General features: G+C 31.6%; 3 protein-coding genes across 4 annotated transcripts; 2 read left to right on the forward strand and 1 right to left on the reverse strand.

The window, feature by feature from the left end:
• Positions 1-735: 735 nt before the first annotated feature.
• LOC145122156 (uncharacterized) lies at positions 736-1,242 on the reverse strand. Its single transcript, XM_079057808.1, has one exon. It carries the CDS (start codon positions 1,240-1,242, stop codon positions 736-738), a length of 507 nt encoding a protein of 168 aa, XP_078913934.1.
• A 1,219-nt stretch (positions 1,243-2,461) lies between these two features.
• Positions 2,462-4,477, forward strand: LOC145120233 (protein SOMBRERO-like). Its single transcript, XM_079056048.1, has 3 exons — positions 2,462-2,789; positions 3,204-3,496; positions 3,591-4,477. Exons 1-3 carry the CDS (start codon positions 2,618-2,620, stop codon positions 4,272-4,274), a joined length of 1,149 nt encoding a protein of 382 aa, XP_078912174.1. The 5' UTR covers positions 2,462-2,617; the 3' UTR covers positions 4,275-4,477.
• Positions 4,478-15,934: 11,457 nt separating this feature from the next.
• Positions 15,935-24,346, forward strand: LOC145119982 (uncharacterized). Of its 2 annotated transcripts, none has more exons than XM_079055767.1 (12): positions 15,935-16,105; positions 16,211-16,253; positions 16,614-16,694; positions 17,048-17,782; positions 18,174-18,401; positions 18,910-19,134; positions 20,667-20,894; positions 22,630-22,845; positions 23,222-23,449; positions 23,598-23,782; positions 23,894-23,972; positions 24,163-24,346. In XM_079055767.1, the coding sequence occupies exons 2-12, from the start codon at positions 16,235-16,237 to the stop codon at positions 24,243-24,245; spliced, it is 2,307 nt and encodes a 768-aa protein (XP_078911893.1). In that variant the 5' UTR covers positions 15,935-16,105; positions 16,211-16,234; the 3' UTR covers positions 24,246-24,346. The 2 variants fall into 2 exon arrangements, with proteins under 2 accessions (XP_078911893.1, XP_078911894.1); XM_079055768.1 differs by having other exon boundaries at positions 16,617-16,694.
• The last annotated feature ends 846 nt before the right edge of the window (positions 24,347-25,192 follow it).

Genomic DNA, 25,192 nt, shown 5'->3' on the forward strand with positions numbered 1-25,192 from the left:
ATCTTCATTCTCATTAAATGAATTACACAAAGGGCAAAGAACAGAAGGAATATTTACCCCCTAAGGAATATTACTTTCCTTGGTACAACCTTAGACCACAACGCGGGAAAATTATTAGAGTTTAGGTAAGTTATGTCAACTTCTTTCCTAAGTGATGAAATAGTGAAAACACCATTCACTTCCAGACCCTAAAACCAATGACCAGTTATAGAGTTACCCCTATTATCAATGCTTCTATAGAATAAGATGTTGAGATCAATATTATAAGGTCTGAGATCAAGGCAAACATGGCAATTACTGCCCCATACAAATCTCATATGAACCAAGGGTCTAACCACCCCTAAACCCCCATGATCCCCATAAGTAGACATGATAACTTTCTTCCACATCATATATGTCCCATCTTTGAAATGCCACCAACACTTAGCGATATGAGAAAGATTAAAAGCCCTTAAGCTCCTAATGTCCAAACCACTCATTCCTTTTGAGTTCATAGTCTTGTGCCAAGTACTCCACGTGATGTTCTTGTGATCTGCAGTGCTACCCGATAAGAAGTCGTTATGCATACTTTCAGGTTTGTGAATGACTTTATTAGGGACCTTATAAAGTGACAAAATGTATGTCCCAAGGATTCCAAGTACCGAATTTACAAGAGTCGAGCTACCTCCAATGGATAAAGTTTTAGCTTTCCACTAAGAAAGTTTCTTTTGAAAATTTTCAGTAAGAGGCATGCACCTATGTGGAAACTCTATAACTCATCCCACCCACAGGCATTCCAAGATATAAAAACGGGAGGTCACCTTCTTTGCACTTCATCGAACAGGCCGTAGAAGAAACCTTAAGTCTTGACACTCTAATTCCCATTACTCTACACATCTTAAAATTAACCTTGAGACTGGAAGCAATGTAGAAACAAGTTAGAATTCTCCTAAGGTTTCTTGCATTTTCTTTAGACCATTCCCCCACAAAGTTGGCATCATTTACATATCGGAAAAGAGATTTATTGGGACCGGAGTTAGGCAACTCAATATCTTGAAATATACCTTTTTGCAAAGATTCATCCATCATCACTTTAAGACCTTTGATGGCTAAAATAAAAAGAAAATGGGAGAGAGGGTCTCCTTGTCTTACCCCTTTTTCCATGAAGAATTCCTCGGTAAGAGCCCCTTTCACAAGAATAAAAACCTTTGAATAGGAAAGAATAGCTTGAATCCATGTTCTCCATGTGGCTCCGAATCCCATTTGGCACATAATGTCCTTTAAAAAAAATCAAATTTAAAGAATCAAGAGCTTTATCAAAGTCCACCTTGAACATGAGCAACTTTTACTTATACTTTTTGGCCATGTGATCAACTCATTGACAACCAAAGGATCATCCAAAATGTTTCTCCCAATAATGAACGTCGATTGTTCGCTACTGACCACCAAATCAATAACCTTTTTGAGACGTCCGACACGCAAGAATTTTAGACATGAGTTTAGTGATGCAACTGATCAGGTTGATCGACCTGTACTCTGTCAGGTTGAGCAGATCATTCTTTTTGGGGATAAAAGATATAAATGAGGCATTGCTACCTGGGTTAGGAATCTTGTGCTCTACAAAATATTTGACAACATCGACCACATCCGAGCCAATAATATTTCAGTACCTTTTTAAAAAAAAAAATAGAAACATCAGGTCCCGGGCATTTGTCTTTACCGCAACTCCACACAACATCTTTAATTTCTTAAAAAAAAATAGTCTTTATAAAGCAATTCCACACAACATTTTTGACATTCATGTTTACCATTCCCTGAAAAAATGAAGACCCTACAATATGGACATAATACATACATAAGTACATAATATTTAATATCGCCAACAAGGATTATGGGGAAAAAAATAAAAAAGAATAGGAAAAACTAGTCTTACCAAGAATGCCAACGAAATATATTCTCAACGGAATAAACAGTCAATCAAAAAAACTAACCATTGCCAAAAACAAAAAGTTTATGATCATGGTTCCACATCAAGTTGATAGCGTACATCCTATTTTCTTTATACCAAGAGTTTTATTACTCATGTTGAAATTAAAATAATTTGACAAACGATCTTATTAAAATATTGATTATATATTTCACAAATATATATATTAATTTACTGTTGTGGGGATTGACGAACACCATGACCCATAAAAATGAAATGCTTTAAACAAACAAAGACTTGATTAAGTAGTACCTGTTCACCCGCCATAAAGTAAATTGATTTCAGGTTGCCCTATTTCATATTCATTTGTAACTCGACTCCAAAAAAGAAGTATTTTTTTTTCCTCGAAAAACAAACTACGTACCGTGTATGTGTAATCGGTAATATGACTTACATTTCTCATTAAATATTGCTTTAGCATTTAACATCACTAGACCAGTATCCTACAGAATATATATATTTGGATCAGAGAAGTTGTCATCTTCTTTTACCCAATGTCTATACATGCCAGCTAGATATGCATGACTCGTACATTTTGTTTCAGCTTATAACTAAACATTTTCTTCTTCCTTACATACATTTTATCTCTGCATGCAAAATAAAACCAACTTCAGTAAGTTGTAAGATTCTCAAGGCTGCAGCTAGCTAGAGATGATGGATACAGGAAACGGACAACTCTCAGTTCCTCCAGGGTTTCGATTCCACCCAACAGATGAAGAATTGCTCTACTATTATCTTAGGAAGAAGGTTTCTTATGAGGCCATTGATCTTGATGTTATTAGAGAAGTGGATCTCAACAAACTAGAGCCATGGGATCTAAAAGGTACGTAGTCTACCTCTTTAATATTTGTAGCTCGCAGTAACTGTAGCTCCGATTCGTTGATGCACTTGTTATATGAGTTCCATTTGTTTTTTATTTGATTAAAAATCATCTATATTAATATACAGAATATGATGGATTTGAATGAGCTAAGTCAGCTATGCTAATTGCATTATCTCTCTAGCTAGTTTCTTTTAATTCGCATATGTTCTTCATACATAAAGTCATCTTTGGAAACTGTATCTACTCTATCCTTTGGTTAAGGTTGAGTTGTTTACATATCTTAACATCCTTAATATGGGATCCGGGCGTTGACCATGTTGATGGTGTGGCTACAATCCTACATGTACAATATAAAATGAATTTTTGTGAGATAATTCACTTAAGTTATACATCTTGTGATGAATTTGCATGTAGATAAGTGTAGAATTGGATCGGGTCCCCAGAACGAGTGGTATTTCTTTAGCCACAAGGATAAAAAGTATCCAACTGGAACGCGAACAAACCGGGCTACAACTGCTGGATTTTGGAAAGCAACTGGGAGGGACAAAGCCATTCATCTCCTTAGTAATTCCAAAAGAATTGGCATGCGAAAGACCCTGGTATTTTACACCGGAAGAGCCCCTCATGGCCAGAAGACCGATTGGATCATGCATGAGTATCGCCTAGATGATCAATACTCCAATGGTGCCACACCATCAGAAGTCCAGGTATATATGACAGATTAATTACTTATTAATTTCTACGCATTTGATCTTGTTATTGTTCGTTTTTAAAGCTTACTAATTAATTAATGTGAAACAGGAAGATGGTTGGGTTGTGTGTCGAGTATTCAAGAAAAAGAATCATAACATGAGAAGCCCATTTCAAGCCGACGATCTTCAACCGGAGGATGACCATCAACAGTTAATTGATCAAGACACGAATAAGAATGGCAGCGGTGGTGGCCATTCTCTACATCTTCAAGCTCTACATGGCTACGAGTGCAACATGACTAGTAATACAACATTATTTGAGGGTTCCATGCATCTTCCTCCATTGTTGACTTCACCTCCCGACCACACCCCGTATTTTCTAACGCCACGCCAAAGTGGCCATGGCCACTTGATTAACAACAACAACAACAATAGTAATGAAGCCAGTACGATGATGATTAATGACATGGATTGTTCGAGGAACTTGTTGAGCTTAATGTCGGCCAGTCGAGCTGGTTGTGGGACTTGTAGTAGCGGACATCAGCGAACACAAGACAAACCACTATTAGCTACTAGCAACCTGACTGCGGATTGGTCGTTTCTTGACAAGCTTCTAGCTTCAAACCCACATCATCATTCGGGCATTACCTTTGATAATCACCATCATCAAGGTACATGTAACGATCCTTCATCTTCCCAACCCTTTCATCATCCTGATGTGAGTCCCTCATCTCATATTTTTCCTTTCCATTACCATGGTTATGAAACGGAGGTTTTAAAGTTCTCAAAGTAGAGGAGGCTGCTACTTCCTTATAATTAAAGGGATATATTTATGAGATCAATGTAGTTTTACTGAACAATGTCCTTCAATTCACTGCTTGAGTTCTTCTGCCTTGGTATAAATCTGTCGTGTTTTTCAACCATGGCAACTATTCATGGTGTATGGAATTAAAGACCATACAACAGAAGATATAAGGACACGTAACTTTTTATCGACATTCTTGCAAACGTGTTGTAAAAAAAAAAAACATTACTTCCATTATTATACAACCATACCCAAATCCTATTTGGTAAATGCCGGTAAACCGCACTATGTAGTATTTATTTATTTAACAACCCTAATTTGATGTCAGGGTTATAGATATAAAAAAGCTGCAACACTTCTAAATTTATAAAATATTTTTTTCTCATATCTATAAGTGTATAATTAATTAAGAAGGTATAATTAACTGTGTGAAAATTATTATAAGAAATGCTTGATAATCATTGCATTATAGTTTTAAGTATGAAGATTAAGGTAATTTATAGCTAGTTAAAATCTTAAAATTCAGAAGTAATTAATTACCATAGAAATTGTTTTTGCGAATTGTGAAGCATGTAATTAATCTGTAATTCTGCATCTTTTACGTCTAAATATGTTAAAAAAAAAGCAACCAATTTGTTGTAATATCAACTAAGGTCAATTTAACGATAAGTTAAATCGTGACAAAATAATATAATCTTAGCAATCATGAATATTATCGGTAGGTCTTTCTTGCGGTAACATTATCGCTGAGATTATGGCAATTGTTGAGGATTTTGAGCATACAAAAATGGCATGCTTTAAGCCCTTAAATCAAGGTTGACCACACTGTTGAAAGTTAAATTTGGTTGGTAGTAACAGACAAAAAGTCAAGAATAGATATTACAAATAGTTTTACAATTTATATGTATCCCTGATGCGTATCTAGATACAAGCATATATATCACAAATAGTTTTCGTAAAGTTTTCTTATGGAGGTGATATTAATTTATAGTTATGTTTTTATCCATCCATTTTAAAAGAATATATATTTTTTAACTTTAATGTCTTTCACACTACGGAATATATATTCCGTAATACTGTAGCTATTTTTTTTTTTAGCTAAACCCCATATTTTCTAGTAGTGTAATTCATCATGATTATTTTTTTAGTTTTCTAGTAGTGTAATTCATCATGATTATTTTTTTAGTCAAATAAGGGTATAAAGATATATCTCAAAACATTTTTTCTCAAGTTAATGGATCAAAAATATAAATAGAGATATCATCTCCCTTTTCTTATATTCATAATTTTAAATTTTCTGATATACACAATTTTAAACATTTTTCTTTTATTTTTCTATATACTAAAAGGTTTTTTGGCGTGTAATTATAACTTTCATACATCTTTTTTTCTATATACTAAAAGGTTTTTTTGGCGTGTATTTATAACTCATGCATACATATTCTCGTATGTTGTTTGCGTATGTAATTTTTCTACTTCATAGGTTACACTTCCAAATCTGTAATTTTGAGTCAATCTTGATAACCTCAAATAGGACAGCAAGGTGTAATCTGTTGTGTTGAGTTTCTAGTTGGCTGCTCGCTAGGCTCCGTTTTAATATAAGTTTGTTGTTCAAAAAAAAGAAGATTAGAATTAAAAACAACAAGTTGAACCTTAATAACAGTTAATGCTTTGCTTACGGAAGCTGGGACACCTGTTTGTAGCTTAAAATAATCTTTCAATGAATATATAATAGATGTTGTCAAGATGAAATAGTTGTTGCCGATACATGAAAAATAGGTAAAAAAAAATCAAAAAAATTTCGATTGTGGACAGAAAAAACAGGTGTTCCCGGTACCACACTAGGACCTACCTAAAACTACCCTTGTCAAAATACAAAAGATTTCAAATATACCCCTGTCATGTGTTTAGTTATGAAAACTTGGGTTCCATGTCATTTAAGTGATGCGTTTTTAAAAAAAAAAAAAAAACATTTTGTTGGACTACCTGCTTTTGATTCTTCATATGCATTTTAATTTTAAAAAGATAAACTACACATTCACTAATTACTTTACTTTTAAATTTATGTTCATTTCAAACAGGACGTTCATTGGACGGTCATTTCAAACCGGACTTAAACCCTTAACCATTGATGGAAGGGCATCATTCGCCAACTCTGATACGTTTAAGCCAAATATTGAATGTTATTCCATTAACAAAAGAGGGTTTGATTCAAATCTTTCACTTTAGAAACCAAATTTTTTTGGTTAGCAGATGATAATGGTTAATTTTTAATGACATACAGATAGCAATGGAACCCTCCATTTCAGTCGTAGAAAAATCTCGTGCTAATATGACATATTTTACTCTCAATCAACTTTTAAATCAATGTTTAAACAACTTATAAAAAGCAATTGATATGTAATAGACTAGTGGCAGATATCGATCAAGGACGGATGTATTTGAATTATTTAGCGACAGGCTAGCGACCAAATCATATCGATCAGTTTTAGCGATGATTTGATTTATAAAATTATCTGTAGTGGGTGGCTAATTTAACTGTATCCTTAATAAAATAAAATTATAGAAACCTAGTTGATTTGATGTACCCTAGAAGAAATATCCTCATTAATAAATGAATGTGTTTTTTTGTCACATGTCAATCTCTCATGAGTTTTGACACTTGTCATTTTGTGGTATTTTTTAAATAAATATCCACTTGTCAATTTTTGGTTTGTTTCGATTTTTAAAATTAAAATCATATATACTTATATATGTAAAGTATTAAATATCATATATATGATATTAAATTGTAATAAATATGTTTTTTCCTTATTTTAAAGTTGTACATTAAAAAATATTTTTTGTTTACACTTTAATGTTTAATCATTTTTAAATCAACCCGTGTAATACACGGGTTTCACACCTAGTAATTAATTATATCAAAACAATTGTTAATTTCTTCAATAGACAAAATATGCATGAATTTCTTCAAAACACGGTTTCAGTATCAATTGCAACAATAATATTCTAACAAATATAAAGAAAAATCCAATTCAAAAATGTTTATAATTACAAAAACGGTGAGTTGAATGGGTGACGAAAAGGTAGATTCCAAATGGTATGTATAGTTGTGGCATACAAGAATTTTCACTAAAAATAAAAAAAAAATGTTATTCCCTCCGTCCCAAATTAATTGTCCACTTTTGACTTTTGAAGTATTTTTTCTTCATCTTTGACCTTAAATATTTTTATTTGTGTTATATATTACTTGATGAAACTTATAACAATGAAATGACATTTAAAATACAATTCATTCATATATTTTACATCAAATATTATCTATCAAAAAGAAAAATATTTAAAGTCAAAGTTGAAGAATAAAGACTTCAAAAGTCAAATGTGGACAATTAATTTGGGACGGAGGTAGTATTAAAGGTCACCTTAGCAATCAGTGCGGTACAAAACAAAAAGGGCTACCAAAAGTATTTAGTGACATTTTTTGGTTGTGCAACCGTAGTTTTTTTTTAGTGACGCCTTTTTTGTTATGTCGTTGCTGTATTTTTTTGGTTTTAATAGCATTCTTATGTTATTATATAGTTGCTAAAATAAATATCATTTTCCTGCTTTGAGGAGCATGTTTTTTTACCACAAAATAATATATTCAAAAATTAGGTTTGGATTTTTTAATTTAAATGGAATGTAAAATGATAAAAAGATAATATGTAAAAAAAATGCAATATCACTATATAAATTAAAATTTAACTTGTCTAACAACAATATTCTCAATATTTAAAACACAAATGTCTTCAAAAATTAGTAAGTCTAAATGTCGTTTTAATAACACTCAAAAACATAAAACTATCAAACTAAATATTTGTTGAAAAAGAAACAGAAAATTTGATCACTTGTAAAACTATAATACTTCACATAAAAACATGTAAGCATATTACATGATATGTAAAAAGAAAAATAGATCACTTGGATATATGCAAGTGATAACAAGGTACTTTCATTTATTTGTTTTTATAGTATCACAATCCCAAGTTATTCCATGTTACAACATTGTATTATCAGTATTTTTGTTAGACATTGTGCTTGAAAAAGTTATTCTTTTATAACATCGTACTTTAAAATTTTTATAACCGAGACATTATCCTTTGAAAAATATACTCCTTTATAGCAATGAAAATTGATTCGTATTTGGATCATAATGCTATAACTAGATAGTTTTTATTTAAGTATAATGATATAGTATGAGAAAGAAAACTAGGATGCTATAATAAACAATATTTAACATCTTTTAATGCGAGTTAGATATTTTGGACATTAAAGGGAATAAATTGTTCAACTAAATATTACAATTAATAATTTTTACATGAAAAAAATTAGGGATAATGTCATAATTGACCAACCAACTATTTGTTTTTATTTTGTTTGGTCCATTAATTTTTTGTCTATTTTAAATCCTTCAACTCTAAAATGACTTGTTAAAAAGGCCATTAAAATTCTTTCTTCCGTTGGTAAAATGTAGATGATGAGGCATTAAGTTTTTGGTTTCTAATTTTTAGAAGGCTACCTGGATTTTTTCATTGTTATTTTCTTTTTAAAACTTAAATATACAAGTTAAAATCTAAATCCACTTTTTTAAACTATACATAGGACCACATTATTTTGAAAGTTATATCTTGAAATGCATAAGACTATCAGGTATGGGCAACGCCCTACCCCATTAATCCGATGTGGCAACAAAAACACGGTGTTATAACGGCTAGCACACCACCACCACCACCACCACCACCACCCCCACCCCCCCAATGGCATTATCCGGCGTTAATGTGACAATAGGAGGCAACGGGGTTATTTTCGATTAAACGGTCATATTTTAGACCGTTGTTAAACAATCACAAACACAAAAAAAAATAATTTCCCATTTTAACTTTATTATATATGCATATATTTGACTCATTTTTGCGTACACAATACATCTATTTCTTTGAATTTCACATTTCTCTCAATTTCCCTTTCTTTTCTTTCTTTCTATTTTACACATAATTTCAATAATTCAAAACAAAAAAAAAATGGATCATTTTGATATGTTTCATCCATTCAATGATGATAATGACGGCAACGATATCTTTGTGAGTATAATATACCAATATTCTATAGACATGCTACTACAGCCACAACGAGTTTCACTACTCACAAGACGTGTGATGTTAAACAGAGATCGTGAAGAAGGGCATAGACGTCTAGTCAACGATTATTTTGCGGATAATTGTGTCTACCAACCTAACGATTTCAAAAGAAGGTTTCGTTTGCGAAAAAATGTGTTTCAACGGATAGCCAATGAATTGGAAAGCAGCTATCGTAAATACAGTTTTTGGATAATCATTTTTAGATATAATAAATACACTTAAATATATGTGTTTTTATACAGGTTTTAGATAATTGTTTTTTATCAATTAAATATATGTTTAGTATGAAATTTTTTAAATGAGGTATGATGCGAGAGGTAAGCGAGGTTTCACAGGGTTGCAAAAATGTATTGTTGCAATCAAGTTTATGGCTATGGGGGAGTCGCTGGATTCTATTGATGACTATATGAGAAAGTCGGATCGAACTGCACGAGAAAGTTTGTAAAGGTTGATGAGAGGTGTTGTTCAAACCTTCGGTGACAAATACTTGCGCAACCCTTCATTAAATGATATGCAACTATATGTGGCGCATGGACAACGACATGGTTTTCCGGGTATGCTTAGAAGCATTGATTGCACAAAGTGCATATGGAGAAATTGTCATGTGGCGTGGAAAGGCCAATACACAAGTGGTCATCTTGGAGCCCCTTTGTTGGTATTAGAGGTTGTTGTTTCACAAGACTTGTGGATTTGCCATGCTTTTTTCGGGGTTGCTGGTCCCAACAATGTGCCTGTTTATATTCATTTGGGCTCGAGCTCGAGCTCAACTCGTTTCGAGCTTAGTTTCAAAGCTCGTGCTCGACTCGTGGGAAAAATAAAATACTCGAGCTCGGCTCAAATCAGGCTCGTTTTGTTTATTATGCGAGCCTAAACAAGCCTAGGCTCGACTCAAAATCATTTATGGTTTTTGAGCTGGTTTATTGTTTATCAAACATTCAAGTGAATAATCCAACATCAGAACATACATTCATACATTCCATATTTCTACTGGTTTAATGTCTATAAAATATAGTCAAACATAAGAACATAAATAGTAAAAGCTCAAATTACAAAAATAGTAGTTAAACTCCTAAATTAAAAAACAACTATAAATAAACAAATCTTCCTCGATGCAACTTCACTACTCAATACAAAACCCTAGATGGCTAGATGTTGTACATGTGAAAGTATGCTCTAAAAATTGAATTGGAAAAATAAAAGTGAATGAGCCGATTAAAATATATGAAGAAAGCTTATTACTTTATTAGTAAAATGTAATATATAAAGTTATACATATATATATATATATATATATATATATATATATATATATATATATAGGCTCATTTAGGCTCGTGATCTTAATCGAACTCGGTAACAGAAGCTCGGCCTCAAGCTCGTTTAATAAATGAGCCATATGTTGAGCTCAAGCTCGGCTCAGACTCGTTTAACTCGAGCTCGAGTCGAGTTTTTAACGAGTCGATCTCGAGTAGCTCACGAATAGCTCGGCTCACTTACACCCATACGTCTCATACTTCCAATTTAATTCATTAATATTCAACTAAGTAATTTTAATTGTACTACATAACTACATGTTAGTTTTCATGAATAACATGTTTATCCAAATATATTTATCCTTAATTTCACCAAATAACCAAACCCAAAAATTGGGGTTCATGTGAAACTTTTAATTTTCTAATTTAGAACCTTGTAAATTAAAGATAATTGCTTCATACCTTTAATTCTAATGTTTGATGATAAAATCCCTTTGTTCTAACATTAATTCTTTATTGAAAATCAATCACACGCACTACCTCACCCAGAACACACACACACACATACTCTAAAGAGTTTTTGGATGAAGAATGATAAAAATGGGAAAATAGTTGATAATTCAAGGGACATTTGGTGTCAGTTTGGTGTGTTCTAGGTGTCTACTTCATGGAAAAGTTTTATGGCTTGACTCCCACTCCCACTCACACGCTGCCACATGCAAGAAGAGTGAAGGGTAGTCAGCATCACACACCTGTCAACGTCCAGTCAAGAAACCCCATGCAGGTATTGTGGTCTAAGCACCTTGTTCGTGTGATTGAAACAACTTACAACCCGTTTTTCCACACCTTAGTCAATTTTCTTTAAATCTCCTTTTTTTTTTTTTACTTTTGTAAATGTCATAACTTCTTCATCTGGATTCCGTTTTCTATGATCTTTATATCTTTTTACATCTTGTCGCAGACTCTACGACTTCTTTTTACTAATATTTGGCTAAACGTTTCCTAATTTTGAATTATTAAGTCGGGAAAATGGGTCCATGCCCATTTTTTCCAACTTCGTGTTGTGAATTAGTCATTTTCAAATTACCTTGATTTCTTCATCATATGTCCACTTGTCCTTAATCTTTTTCCTATGTATTCATTGACATAATGTCTACAAATTTCATTTATAGAGTTCCCTACGAATCATATTAAGTCTTGAGTTATTAGACTCTAAAGATGATACCTTGGAATTATATAAAATCTCGTCAACTTTGAGTAGGTTTTATTCAAACTTTACAAGTTCAAAACTTGTTCATTCCCTTACCAATTAGGCTTATTCATTTTATATTTTTTAGTCAGATATATTCTCTATCAGTTCCAACCTATATTCCTTATTTTCCGGTATATGTTTAGAGTTTAAGGTGTTGTTTGTTTTTCGAAGCGAAAACGTTTGAAGTCTATGGACCACAACTGCAACCCTCTTCAGCAGAAGAGGTGAACCAAAAGACTACAACCTGTAATAAGAAGTATGTTTATTTTTTAACGTCTGCAGGTTGCTGCAATAAACTAGAATTTAAATAAACTGATTTCACAAACTTATGAGAAATATACGTCCTAGACCATATATTACAAGTGAATTTTTTTAAACATATTATATTTATTCATTTAAATTATATTTAATTTTGTGGTTGTTAACCAAATTGTTGTTTAATATTTAAATTATATTTAATTTTATGGGTTTTAAATTATATTTATTCATTTTTGTTAAATATAAATTATATTTCATTTAAAGTAAGGTGGGAAGAAGTTTGAAGAGAATAGTATGCACCGTGCAGCACACACATAATAGTTTTTAAGTCAAAAGTCTTTTAAAAACAAATATTTACGAAAGGCCAAGTGTTGTGTGTGTTCTGCGCGATACAACCGGAAGTGGTTAGAAGTGGTTTATTAGAAAAACAAACTGCCCCTAAGGATTCCAAAATGCTTCCTACATCATTTTATGAAGAAAAAAAATCTAATTATTACATTACTTTCAATTCTACCATTACTCATATGTTTCAACTTTAAAAAATAAACTTATAAATTCACAACTCCAAAAATGTTTCCTACATCATTTTATGAAGAAAAAAAATATAATTATCACATTACTTTCAATTCTACCCTTACTCATATGTTTCAACTTTAAAAAATAAACTTATAAATTCACAACTCACAAAAGACTAAAAAGGACTGAATTTTCACAAAATTATCATAATGACCAAAACACCTACATAAAATACTTACATTTTCAAACATAATTTTTTAGTTATCATAATTACCTACCCCTTAAAATGATTATGTCCTCAGAAGCATATCATAGTCGATAAAATTAGGGTATCTTTTCATCATGGCTCCATTTCTTTCCCATGTTAAGTTTGATCCAAGGGAATGCTTCAATTTTACTAACACTAGTTCAATCTCTTTATTTCTTAACTTATTGGTCTTGATCTCTAATATTATGGCTTCCGATTCTTCTATAAATTTATTGTTTTCATCAATTTTAAAGTCACTTAAAGGAATTGTTAATTATTCATTTCCAAAGTATTTTTTCAAGTAACTCACAAGAAAGAGACTTTCAACATCACTAAATCTCCTTCTTTCATGTCAAAGGGTATTTCCTTCAAACTTGCATAACTTATTTGTCGATCTTGTGCGACTTTTCATATTAGTTTGGATCACCTTTATTTTCTCATTTTGTAATTCTCATAATTTCGGGACCCATGAGCTTTTTCTCTTCGGCTTCAAGCCAACACAAGGAGTATTACACTTCCTCCTAAACATGCCTTAAAGGGTGGCCTTCAAATACTTGAGTGATAACTATTACTATATGAAAATTATGTTAAGGATTGATTATCATCCCATTTCCCTCCAAAGTCAAGATTACAAACTTATAACCCCTTAAATTCAATATCAATGGTTGAATCCCTTCAGATTTTCCATGTCTCCTTTCTCTAGCTCCTAAAATGCGATGAAGAATAATGAAAGGGAGGGGGGTTGCTTGGGGACTAATAACAAGTTCTTCTTATTCGAATTTGGCCACCTAACTTTTAATCCTTGCAAAATGGCCACCATCTCATAAGTCTTGCAACTGGATTTTTGTTATTTATACATTTAGTCCTTCCACACCATTTTTATGACACTTCCCAAGTCCCACTTAAGCGAGTTAACTCTTGGTCAAACTCAACTTTCATACCTTTGTCAAATTTAACTCTTATTTACTAAATTTGTTAAATTTAACTTTTATCTCCTCAAATTTATATAGTTACTATAATCTGATTTTATTTTATTATTTTTATTATTATTCTTTATTTATCAAAATTTTATATGTTTTTATTTAGTTAATTAAAGTGAAATGTTTTTCCCTAAAAATGAATGTTATGGTGTTGTTAGTGTAATGTCTTCGTTTTCCTCTTAACGAAAGCTTCCTATAAAGAAAAGATTAGCAGTAAACGATGTGGTTGAGGCTCGACTTGGACTCGATTCCCTTAAACAAATTCGTCGTCTGTTCCCAGGGTACAACAACCTTAACAGTATTGTGTACTGCCGAATATTACCACTTGCCTGAAAGGATCGCCGGAAGCAGGAGTACAGAGAAGGAGGAAGAAGAGTATTATTTTCATTCGTGTGTTTGAATGAGACGGAAAGGTCTTCTTTTTATAGTTGAGTCGTGTAATGGAAACAAATCACTAATTGATTGAGCGTTTAATGCCAATAAATGTCCGCAGGTCGCGCGCGAGAATTCAAAAATAGGGACCAAAACGAGGGTAGCGCGCGCCCGAGTTTTCGGAGCTGCTTTCGTGTCCGCAGGTCGCACCCATGCACGATTTCGGTGTTTTTGGTCTACGAAATCCAAGATTTGCACCCCCTGCGCGCGGGTAGGAATTATAGTAAAACCATAGACACAAGCTTGTAAGCCTTTCATGCATTCAAGCTTATAAACCTTATTTGGTTTGGTCTTTCTACCAATGTGGGAATCATTCCCACATTCCTCTCTTTTTGCTAAACATATTCTCAAATACCCATCTTTGAGTATCGATATCTCATTCACATATACTCTATTTTGGACATATAATATATCGTTTCGAAGTCCTCGTGGAGGAGAACACAAACCCACTTAGAGTTAGTTATATATACAACATATGTATATATTTATATATGTCCAAAGTTAGTAAAAATATAAATATTTATACTAAATTTTCCAACAAGTGTTTCCATCGTCTCCTAAATCAATATCCTCAACCATATTTGGTCTTAAATAAAAACAATTGATGCTCAAAAAGGGATGAAGACACTTCTTTAATTCAAAAAACTTCATCATCCTCTTCGTACTCAACTGATAAGTTATTATACAAGAATAGGTTTACATCATCATCATGAGAGTATTCATTTTCATCAACTTTATTTTCTGCTTTCTTTTGCTAAATCCAATCATATAATGGTTCATTGAAGTTATCAATGTATACACTAATCATTCCCTCGTTAGCATAACCACTATTAAGAAATCTAACATAATCGTCATCATCTGTCAATACTCTCAATGTATATCTCATTTGTCATTGTTTAATTAATGCAATAATATACATCAAAACTCACCTCTCATGAGTTAATTTTTCAAGAAATAAAACGAACTCCATAAAACACATTCTTCTAAAATCAACATCTCTCACAAAAGTTTTAACATGGTTGAAGTAGACTAAAGGTTTTAGGGTCAAACGAGTCTTTGTATTAAGCATCAACGATTAAGAACTCTATTTATTTGCATTTGACGAACTAGTCATTATTGTTATCCTTCTAATATGGTTCGAGTGTGAATTAGAGAAACAAGCCTTAGTTTTCACGTAACCTTGCATAGTATTTGTCTAAATGTCAATAAAAAGATGCTACATTTGTAATAGCCGGAAAGAAGACCCTAAAATCAACATAACCTTTTTTGTAATATCACCGAAGAAGCCTATTATCCCGATAATAATGATAACAGTTTAATAAGTTCAATGGTATAATATAAATACTAAAAAAAAATTATAACCCGTCATTTTCCTTTTACATTTTACTTAGCATGTGATTTAAGTTAAAATAAATTTTAACTCTTATAAAAAAATTATTACCCGACATTTTCCCTTACAAAAAAAGGTACATATGTATTTTTTGTAATATAAATAGCGTGTGATTTAAGCTTGAAAAAAAAAAGCGCTTTTGATTTAAGCTAATTTTTACCCATCCGTACGGTTAAAAGCGATAATTACCTTTGCCGGTGTTACCTATCGTCTCTCTTTCCAGTTTCCATCCCTCTCCTGCCAGTCGAAGGCGACGCAATTCCATAATCTTGCAGGTTCACGATCATCGTCGTCGTCTCTCCACCTCTCTATAGGTATGATCATAACCCATTGATCGATTTGTTTCATCAGTATGAAGTTATTCGTTTCCTTCATTCAAGATGTTTTGCAATTTTTACATATCGCTGATGTTTTCACAGAATTTGGACTTATAGGAAGCAACTATGTTTGGTTCTAGCAACTGTAAGTTTCTTTTCTTCTCCTTTTTGAACCTAATTATACGCATTCCTTTTGTTGCCCTTTAATGCGTCTGTCTTTTAGTTTTTTATTTATTTAAAGTATGGGATTTCTGGCAAGTGCCATTTGCCAATATGCATATATATGTACTTCAATGGCTGATTTTTTTGTGTAGATTTCATATGTTATAACTTATAAAAGTATGATATGCTTGTTTACTACTTATGTATTCTAATATTATCTGTTCGTGCAACATCTGCTAACATCTAGGGGTAAAATGGCTAATTACTTGCATATTGATCCTTCTTTTGAACGACTAATTTAGTTTTATGACATGTCTAATTTGGATTCCATGGTATTCTTCAGCAGTATTTTGTGGTTCATCATCACCTTCTTTTGGAGCTTCATCAACCCCAGCTTTTGGTGCTTCATCTTCTGGTTTTGATTGTAAGCATATCTATCTAAGTAGTTTGGTTTTTTAGTTTCCATAGTATTGATTTTTGGGTTCTTTTTTTGGGAAAAAACTAGAGAAGTAAAAGGTAAAAGAATCTTTTTTTGGGAAAAAACTAGAGAAGTAAAAGGTAAAAGAATCAATTGAATATTGATTTTTGGTTATTCGGTTTGTTTATCTTTTTCTTTGTTTCCATAACAACAAAAACCAAACGAAATTTAAAATTTCGGTTTTCTATTATAATCTTTCTCATAGTCTATAGATTATAAACTTCAATTTGATAGTCTTTTATTCTTATTTTATCGAATGATTTTTTTATTATTATTTTTTTTTCTAAACCAAATTACAGGCAAATCCTTATCCAGTCAAAAACCCTCAGTCTTTGGATCCACAACACCAACACAACCCACATTTGGAAGCAATCTTTTTGGGTCAACTCAATTTGGAGCTTCAAGTCAACCCTCTTTTAGCACTCCAAGCACCCCAACATTCTGGAGTTCAACCACCCCTGCCTTTGGTGCCACATCAGCATCCGCCTCCGGGTCCACATCTTCCCCTGCATTTGGTAGCTCTCCGTTTGGTGCCACATCAGCAGCTGGCTTTGGTGCCACATCTACCCCTGCATTTGGTAGCTCTCCTTTTGGCGCCACATCAGCAGCCGCCTTTGGTGCCACATCAGCATCTGCCTCCAGGTCCACATCTTCCCCTGCATTTGGTAGCTCTCCTTTTTGTGCCACATCAGCAGCTGCCTTTGGTGCCACATCAGCATCCGCCTTTGAGTCCACATCTACCCCTGCATTTGGTAGCTCTTCTTTTGGTGCCACATCCGCCTCCGGGTCCCCATCTACCCCTGCATTTGGTAACTCTCCTTTTGGTGCCACATCAGCAGCCGCCTTTGGTAGTTCTTCTTTTGGTGCCACATCAGCATCCGCCTTCGGGTCCAAATCTACTCCTGCATTTGGTAGCTCTCCTTTTGGTGCCACTAGCTTGCCTTTTAGTTTTTGGTCAAGTCCAGTATCTGGTCAGTCCACATCAGCATTTGGTAATGCCACGTCACCGCTTGGGGTGCAAAGTTCGCCTTTTGGTACACTTTCTTCTGTACTTGATTTTTTTATTGGTTCTAGAACTTTCCGTTGCAATAAAGGAATAAAAATCATTATTTGATGCGTGCAGAAAAACCAAAAACTGGAAAAAAAAAAATAATAATAATAATAATCGTAAGTTTAATGATCTGGTTTTGGTTTTTTAGAAAAACAAATTTTTAGAGTCAGTTTAATTGATTACTTGAAATAATGAACATGCCTTTACAGAAAGCCTATTAGGTATAGTTTTGAAGGAAAATTAAAATAATAAACATGCCTTTATGATTTCTGTTGGGTTGTAATTATCTTTTATTATGTTCTAGTATCTTTTTAGTAAATTACTCTTTTTTTTTTTTTTTTAAATTTACCACCATTATAATGAAAAAAATGCAGGTGTTAAGGCGACAACACCAGCATTTGGGAGTTGTGGTTTTGGTCAAACATCATTTGGTGGTCAACGTGGTGGAAGTAGAGTAACTCCTTATGCTCAGACACCTGAGGAAAACAATGGTGGTGGGACCCACCCTGCTGTAAAATTTCAGTCCATATCAGCAATGCCTGCATTCAAAGAGAAAAGTCATGAAGAACTTAGATGGGAAGATTATCAACAAGGAGATAAAGGTAATCATCATCTTCATCATCATCATTGTTTGTTTTCAACATAGGAATGGAATGTGATTCCTTCTCTTGGGCTGATTTTCAATTCTTTTTGAAAAATATGTTTTGGTTATAATTCTGTCATAAGACTTCATGGTATTTAATTATATATTTATAAGCAATTTTCTAAATTGATAAATAAACTTGTTTGACTATTTGAAATACATATAATATATATTTCAAACGCCATAAAATATGTTTATATCTAAGCTATTTAAGAATATATCATTATTTGATTAAAGTTTATGTTCAAAAAACAACATATTTTTTTCTTCATTTATCAATTTAGTTTCATTCACTCTTTCAATTACACACAACAAACATGTTTGAAGGAGTCATTTCATTCCTTGAAGCTAACTAAACATGATAGCGGAATGTAATGACCAATTCCATTCCTTTGTGATTCCATTGTTCCTTACTCCTTAGCAACTTCCTTATAATTTTCTTATTAATTATTTATCTTTTTTTTCAGGGTGTCCAAATCTTATTGGATTCAACAACACACAATTAAAAGCAAAATCTTTTCCCCTAAAATCTTCAACTTTCACTACCCCCGGATTTGGTACCACAGGGTCTACATTTGGAAGCTTCCCTTTTGGTGCATCTAGTACACCGGTGTCTAGTGCCACGTCAGCATTTGGTAGCAGCCCATTTGCTACTGCCACGTCACCATTTGGGGCTCAAAGTTCGCCATTTGGTACATTTTTTTATCTGTATTTGATTTTTTGTCTGTTCTAGAACTTTCTGTGGCAGTAGTGGAGTAAAAATCAATATTTGACAGGTAATTAAAGATAGGAGCATGCAAAAAAAAAACCGAAACTGAAAAAAAAAAAAAGTTATAACCGAAAAACTAACAGTCTGGTTTTGGTTTTTGAGTTGGTTTGTTTTTTTTTTTTTTTTTTTGTTAAATTAAAATTTAAAAAGCATAAAACCCAAAACAACGTTATATTGTGTATACGTTTAGTTTATTAGGTTTTTTAGAAATTAGAATTATAAACACACCTTAGAATTTCTATTCAATATTAAAACATTGTCTTTTACAGTTTCCAAGGAAAGTTTCTCCTAAACCTTCTGTTTTTTTAGTAAATTACTTTTTTTTTTGTATAAAAAACGAACCTAACCAAAACACCCTAAATGGCAGTATTTTAGAAGGGTTGTGCTTAAAGTCGATCAAATCAAATTTTTGACATTTGATTTGACATCATTTTTTTTTCTTTTTTGTCTTTTGTTGTTTTTAATTCTTTTTTAATTTATATTATTATTGTTATTACATTTTAATATTATTATTATTATTATTATTATTATTATAAATTTCGCACAAAATTTTAACATTTGGACGACATTATAAATTCGAGCGGCTATATAAAATCGATTTTTAAATATTTTTTTATATTTTAATATTAATATTATTATTGTTATTATTATTATAAAATTCGAGCAACATTTTATAAATCGGAAATTATAAATTCAAACGTCTATATAAAATCGGAAACATTGTATAGTGCTCGACTAAATGTTTTCAATCCGCAAAACGCACCACGCAATTGTAATACTGTACCAATTAATATCCGTAATTAATAGGGACAAACTTTGTTTTTGTTCCGATTTTATATAGCTGTTCGAATTTATAATGTCCGATTTATAAAATGTTGTTCGAATTTTATAATAATAATAACAATAATAATATTAATATTAAAATATAAAAAAATATTTAAAAATCGATTTTATATAGCCGCTCGAATTTATAATCTCATCCAAATGTTAAAATTTTGTGCGAAATAATAATAATAATAATAATTAAAAAAGAATTAAAAACAACAAAAAAACAAAATAAGAAAAAAACAACAAAAGACAAAATAAAATCAGGGGGGTGGAATTGGAAAAGGAGGGGGGTACTTATAGAAAACCCCTTTTAGAAATTAAAGTAATAAACATGCCTTTACACTATCCATCAAAAATAAAATTCATCTTTTATAGTTTCAAAGCCTTCACAGTTTCCTTTAAAAATAAAATTTTGTGTTTTATAGTTTTGAAGGGAAAATTAAAACAATAAACATGAGTTTCTCTGATAATGAACACGCCTTTATGGTTTCCATTGGGTTGGATTGTTTTTTTTTTCTACATTTTTAAGCAATACTCTTATCTAATTATCTTTTATTATGTTCTAGTATCTTTTTAGTGTGTGTGTGTATATATATATATATTAATGAAAAAATCACAAAATTGCAGGTGGTCAAGCGACAACACCAGCATTTGGGAGTTGTGGTTTTGGTCAAACATCATTTGGTGGTCGACGTGGCGGGAGTAGAGTAACTCCTTATGCTCAGACACCTGAGGAAAACAATGGTGGTGGGACCCACCCTGCTGTAAAATTTCAGTCCATATCAGCAATGCCTGCATACAAAGATAAAAGTCATGAAGAACTTAGATGGGAAGATTATCAACAAGGACATAAAGGTAATCATCATCATCATCATCATTGTTTGTTTGCAACATAGGAATGGAATGGAGCATTCCTTCATTTCTTCTACTAGGTTGATTTTTGTTCTTTTTTCCATTTTAAACCCTGATGGAATGCAATATGTACTAAAAATGATTCTAAAATTTTCTTCAATAAGGATAATATGTTTTTAACGTTATATATATATATATATATATATATATATATATATATATATATATATATATATATATAAAGTAAAAACAGTAAATAGTGTGAAAACATAAAAACATTATGTTTATGTTATTATTCTGCAATGAATGTTGTATATGTATATTGTTGAAGTAATTCTAATAGGAATATTAACGTTTGATTATTCATATATTCTTTAGAATGTTATTATTCTATTATAAATTTATATATGTGTATTTTTGTAGTAAATTCTAATTTTAGTTTTAACCTTTCAGTATTCATTTATTCATTGCTGAATAATGGCATAAAGTTGTGCATACAAAATTCATTGCAGAATAATAACATAAAAGTAGTGTTTTTACGTTTTCACACTATTTACAGTTTTTATTTGAACTATATATATATATATATATATATATATATATATATAATCTTTAATAACAACAGTATTTATAAAATATTCTAAAAGTTAATTACTTACTTTTAGAATATTTTATAAATACTGTTGTTATTAAAGATTTTATATATATATATATATATATATATATATATATATAATCTTTAATAACAACAGTATTTATAAAATATTCTAAAAGTTAATTACTTACTTTTTGTTATTTTATAAAACTACTAAAAGTGTTTTTTGATTATAATCCTGTCTTAAGCTTCATTGCATATTTAATTTTTATTTTATAAACAATTTTTTTTAAGTGATAAATTAACTTCTCTTTGATTATCTGACATAAATTTTGTATATATTTCAAGGGACATGAAATATATTCATATCTAATGTAGTTAATGTTTTATCAAATAAAGATTAAAAGTTTATTTATAAAAAAAAAGTTACTTTTTCTATGTTTATCAATGTCCTAACTCATTCCGTTTACTTTGCTTATTCCATTCCATAATGGTAGTATTTGGTATGCAGCAACTTAAAATAAAACGGGGAATGGAATGGAAAGATCATGGTTGTTTGCCACATAGGAATGGAATGTGATTTCTTCTCTCGGACTGATTTTCATTCCAGTGTGATTGCTTTTTTTTTTTTAAATTCCTTGATGGAATGGAGTGATATATTATAATTTTTTTATATATATTATCTTTAATAACAATAATATGTTTTATATTTTTACAATTTCAGTTCAATTATTTTTGTTATTTTTTGAAAATAATTAAAAATATGTTTTGGTTATGCCTAATGGTATTTAATTTTACATTTATAAGCAATTTTCTAAAGTAATAAATAAACTTGTTTGACTATTTGAAATACATATAATATATATTTCAAACACCATAAAATATGTTTATATCTAATTTATTTAAGAATATATCATTATTTGATTAAAGTTTATGTTCAAAAAACAATATATTTTTTTCTTCATTTATCAATTTAATTTCATCCACTTTTTCAATTACACACAACAAACATGTTTAAACGAGTCATTTCATTCCTTGAAGCTTACCAAACATGATAGTGGAATGTAATGACCAATTCCATTCCTTTGTGCTTCCATTATCCTTTTAATTTCCTGATTAATTAATTTTTTTTTTATTTTTCAGGGTGTCCAAATCCTATTAGTCAGACATCTGGTGGAATGGGATTCAGCAACACACAGTCAAACCCTTTTTCTTCTTCACCTTCTCTTGGACAAACAAGCTCTTGCTTCGGGCAGTCTGCCCGGTTATTTGCAAAGAGTCAACGGGCAAGTTCAGTATTCGGTCAGTCCATGTCAGCATTTGGTGGCAGCTTGTGTGATACTTCCATGTCACCATTTGGTACAATTTTTTTTTTATCTCTTCTACAACTTTATGTGGCAATAAAGGAATAAAAAGTAGATCTTTGATAGGAAAAATTATTTTTTTAGATTTGGTTCAGTTTTGTTTTTTTTCTTTAAGATTTGAAACAAGACTGTTATCTAATTACCTTCTATTTGTTAATTAGTAAATGACTTGTTTTTTCTATTGAAAAATTAAATGTCTTTTGTAGTTTTGAAAGGCAAAATTAAAATAATAAAACATGAGTTTCTCCAATAATGAACATGGCATTATGATTTCCATTGTGTTGGATTTTTTATTTTCTAAATTTGAGCATTATGATTTGAACATAGCATCTTTTTAGTAAATTATTTTTTTAATGAAAAAAAAAATGCAGGTGTTGAGGCGACACAACCAGCATTAGGGGGTTCTGGTTTTGGTCAAACATCATTTAGAGGTCAACGTGGTGGAAGTAGAGTAACTCATTATGCTCAAACACCTGAGGAAAACAATGGTGGTGGGACCCACTCTGCTGTAAAATTTCAGTCAATATCAGCAATGCCTACATACGAAGACAAAAGTCATGAAGAACTTAGATGGGAAGATTATCAACAAGGAGATAAAGGTAATTAATAATCATCATCTTCATCATCATCATTGTTTGTTTTCCACATAGGAATGTAATCACCCATTCCTTTGTGATTTCATTGTTCCTTAGCAACTTATCCTTTTATATTTCCGTATTAATTAATCTTTTTTTTATTATTATTCAGGGGGTCCAAATCCCATTGGTGGAATGGGATTCAACATCACACAATCAAACCCTTTTACCTTTCCACCAGCATTTACCCAAGCAAGCTCTCTCTTCGGGCAGACTGCCCCATCATTCGGGCAGGGTACTCCGGCTTTCGGTCAGTCAAATGCATTTGGTGGAAACTTGGGATTCAATCAGACAACTGTGAGTTAGTTCCTTTCAATGATGTAATTTATTTTCTTACCCATAATGTTATTGTTTACAATTTAACTACTTTTTTATAAAATCTTACTTTTGTTGCTTATATCAATGTAGCCTTTCATTTCAATGCCTTTTCAATTGGTGGCTCAACCTACTCAAAATTCAAGCGGTTTTGGCTTCGGGACGCCAACAGGTCATTTAATGGAAAACTTTTTTTTTTTACAAAAATAGTCCTTGCGGTATAGTGAAAGTGCAGGTTCAGTCCCTGTTTCGGTTTTGTTACAATGAGTGTAACGAAACTTGAAGATGAAATTTCCGCTATACAACAGGGACTGTTTCTCTGTAAATTACTTTTTCTTTAATTTTTTTTTTCTCCTTGACAGGTGGCATTGGTGGGACATTAAGCGTGTTTAGTCAGAACAATTTAGTGTGCTTTTTTGCATGTTTAAGCATTAAGGAACAATAAAGATTATTGTTCTAAATTGTCCATAGTTATGTGTTAGATACGTGTCTTTCTGTTTTTGATAAAACCAAACCAAAGATTTTGGTTTTTAAGATTTTGAAAAATTATGGTTTTAGTTATGTGTTTGGTTTTTGGCTTTTTTTTGGTTTTATTTCATCGTTTTTTTTAATTATTAATTATTCTGATAATATTCAAAAATTAAATGCACCAAAATTAATTAAAAAAAAGGATCAACATTTTAAGCGTACAAGATTACTAAATAATTCCTTTTGTAATTAAGGAAAAGAAATATAGCTAACAAAGTTGAAAACAGTAGATTGAAAAGAGGGACGATGCATAAGCATTACACAAGCGGAAAAGAAATAATGACAAGAACTTTTTTCCATAGGGAGTGGCCATTGGCAAAGCGGTTAGTTGTTTTTTACCAAAAAAAAATCATTTTTTTCAGTTTTTACCACAATCTAACCTTTGCCATTCCAATTATTTCTCTTAAACCCTTTGTACTCTAGTTTCAAAATGTCTTCTCCAAACAACCAAAAAACTTCAAGAAAAAATCTACAAGCCTTTCGTCACCCTTGTGGTACTAACCTGAAATTGATCGTACGTTCTATTCACCAATAATGTTTCATTATGCCAAAAATCCTCTATAATCCATATGGACAAGCAAATTTCAATCCCAATCCCAATCCCAATCCTAATTCCAATTCCAATTTGATATTAATCCATTTGAGACAATTCAAGAAACTCAACTCCAATCTCAACCCTAACCCCAACCCCAAATCAATTCATCAACTGATTCTGATGGTGTACTTGAAACACAACCCGACCCGAACACAAAAGGGAAGGCCCTGAATTTAGCGTGGATCCTAGAAGAGAGGATGTTCATCTAGGTTGAGTTCCACCCCGACATGGCCATCACATGATTGACTATGAGTGATTTTAGAAGTTTT

Source organism: Lactuca virosa, chromosome 6 (assembly GCF_052849685.1).
Source record: "Lactuca virosa cultivar CGN04683 chromosome 6, Lactuca_virosa_CGN04683_v6, whole genome shotgun sequence".
NCBI lineage: Eukaryota > Viridiplantae > Streptophyta > Magnoliopsida > Asterales > Asteraceae > Lactuca > Lactuca virosa.

Coding starts and splice junctions, on each gene's coding strand:
- LOC145119982 (XM_079055767.1), top strand. Junction 18,402..18,909: donor TTATCAACAAGGAGATAAAG/GTAATCATCATC, acceptor CTTTTTTTTCAG/GGTGTCCAAATCTTATTGGA. Junction 23,450..23,597: donor TTATCAACAAGGAGATAAAG/GTAATTAATAAT, acceptor ATTATTATTCAG/GGGGTCCAAATCCCATTGGT.
- LOC145120233 (XM_079056048.1), top strand. CDS start 2,618: ATGATGGATACAGGAAACGGACAACTCTCAGTTCCTCCAGGGTTTCGA. Junction 2,790..3,203: donor AGAGCCATGGGATCTAAAAG/GTACGTAGTCTA, acceptor ATTTGCATGTAG/ATAAGTGTAGAATTGGATCG. Junction 3,497..3,590: donor CCACACCATCAGAAGTCCAG/GTATATATGACA, acceptor AATGTGAAACAG/GAAGATGGTTGGGTTGTGTG.
- LOC145122156 (XM_079057808.1), bottom strand. CDS start 1,242: ATGGGATTCGGAGCCACATGGAGAACATGGATTCAAGCTATTCTTTCC.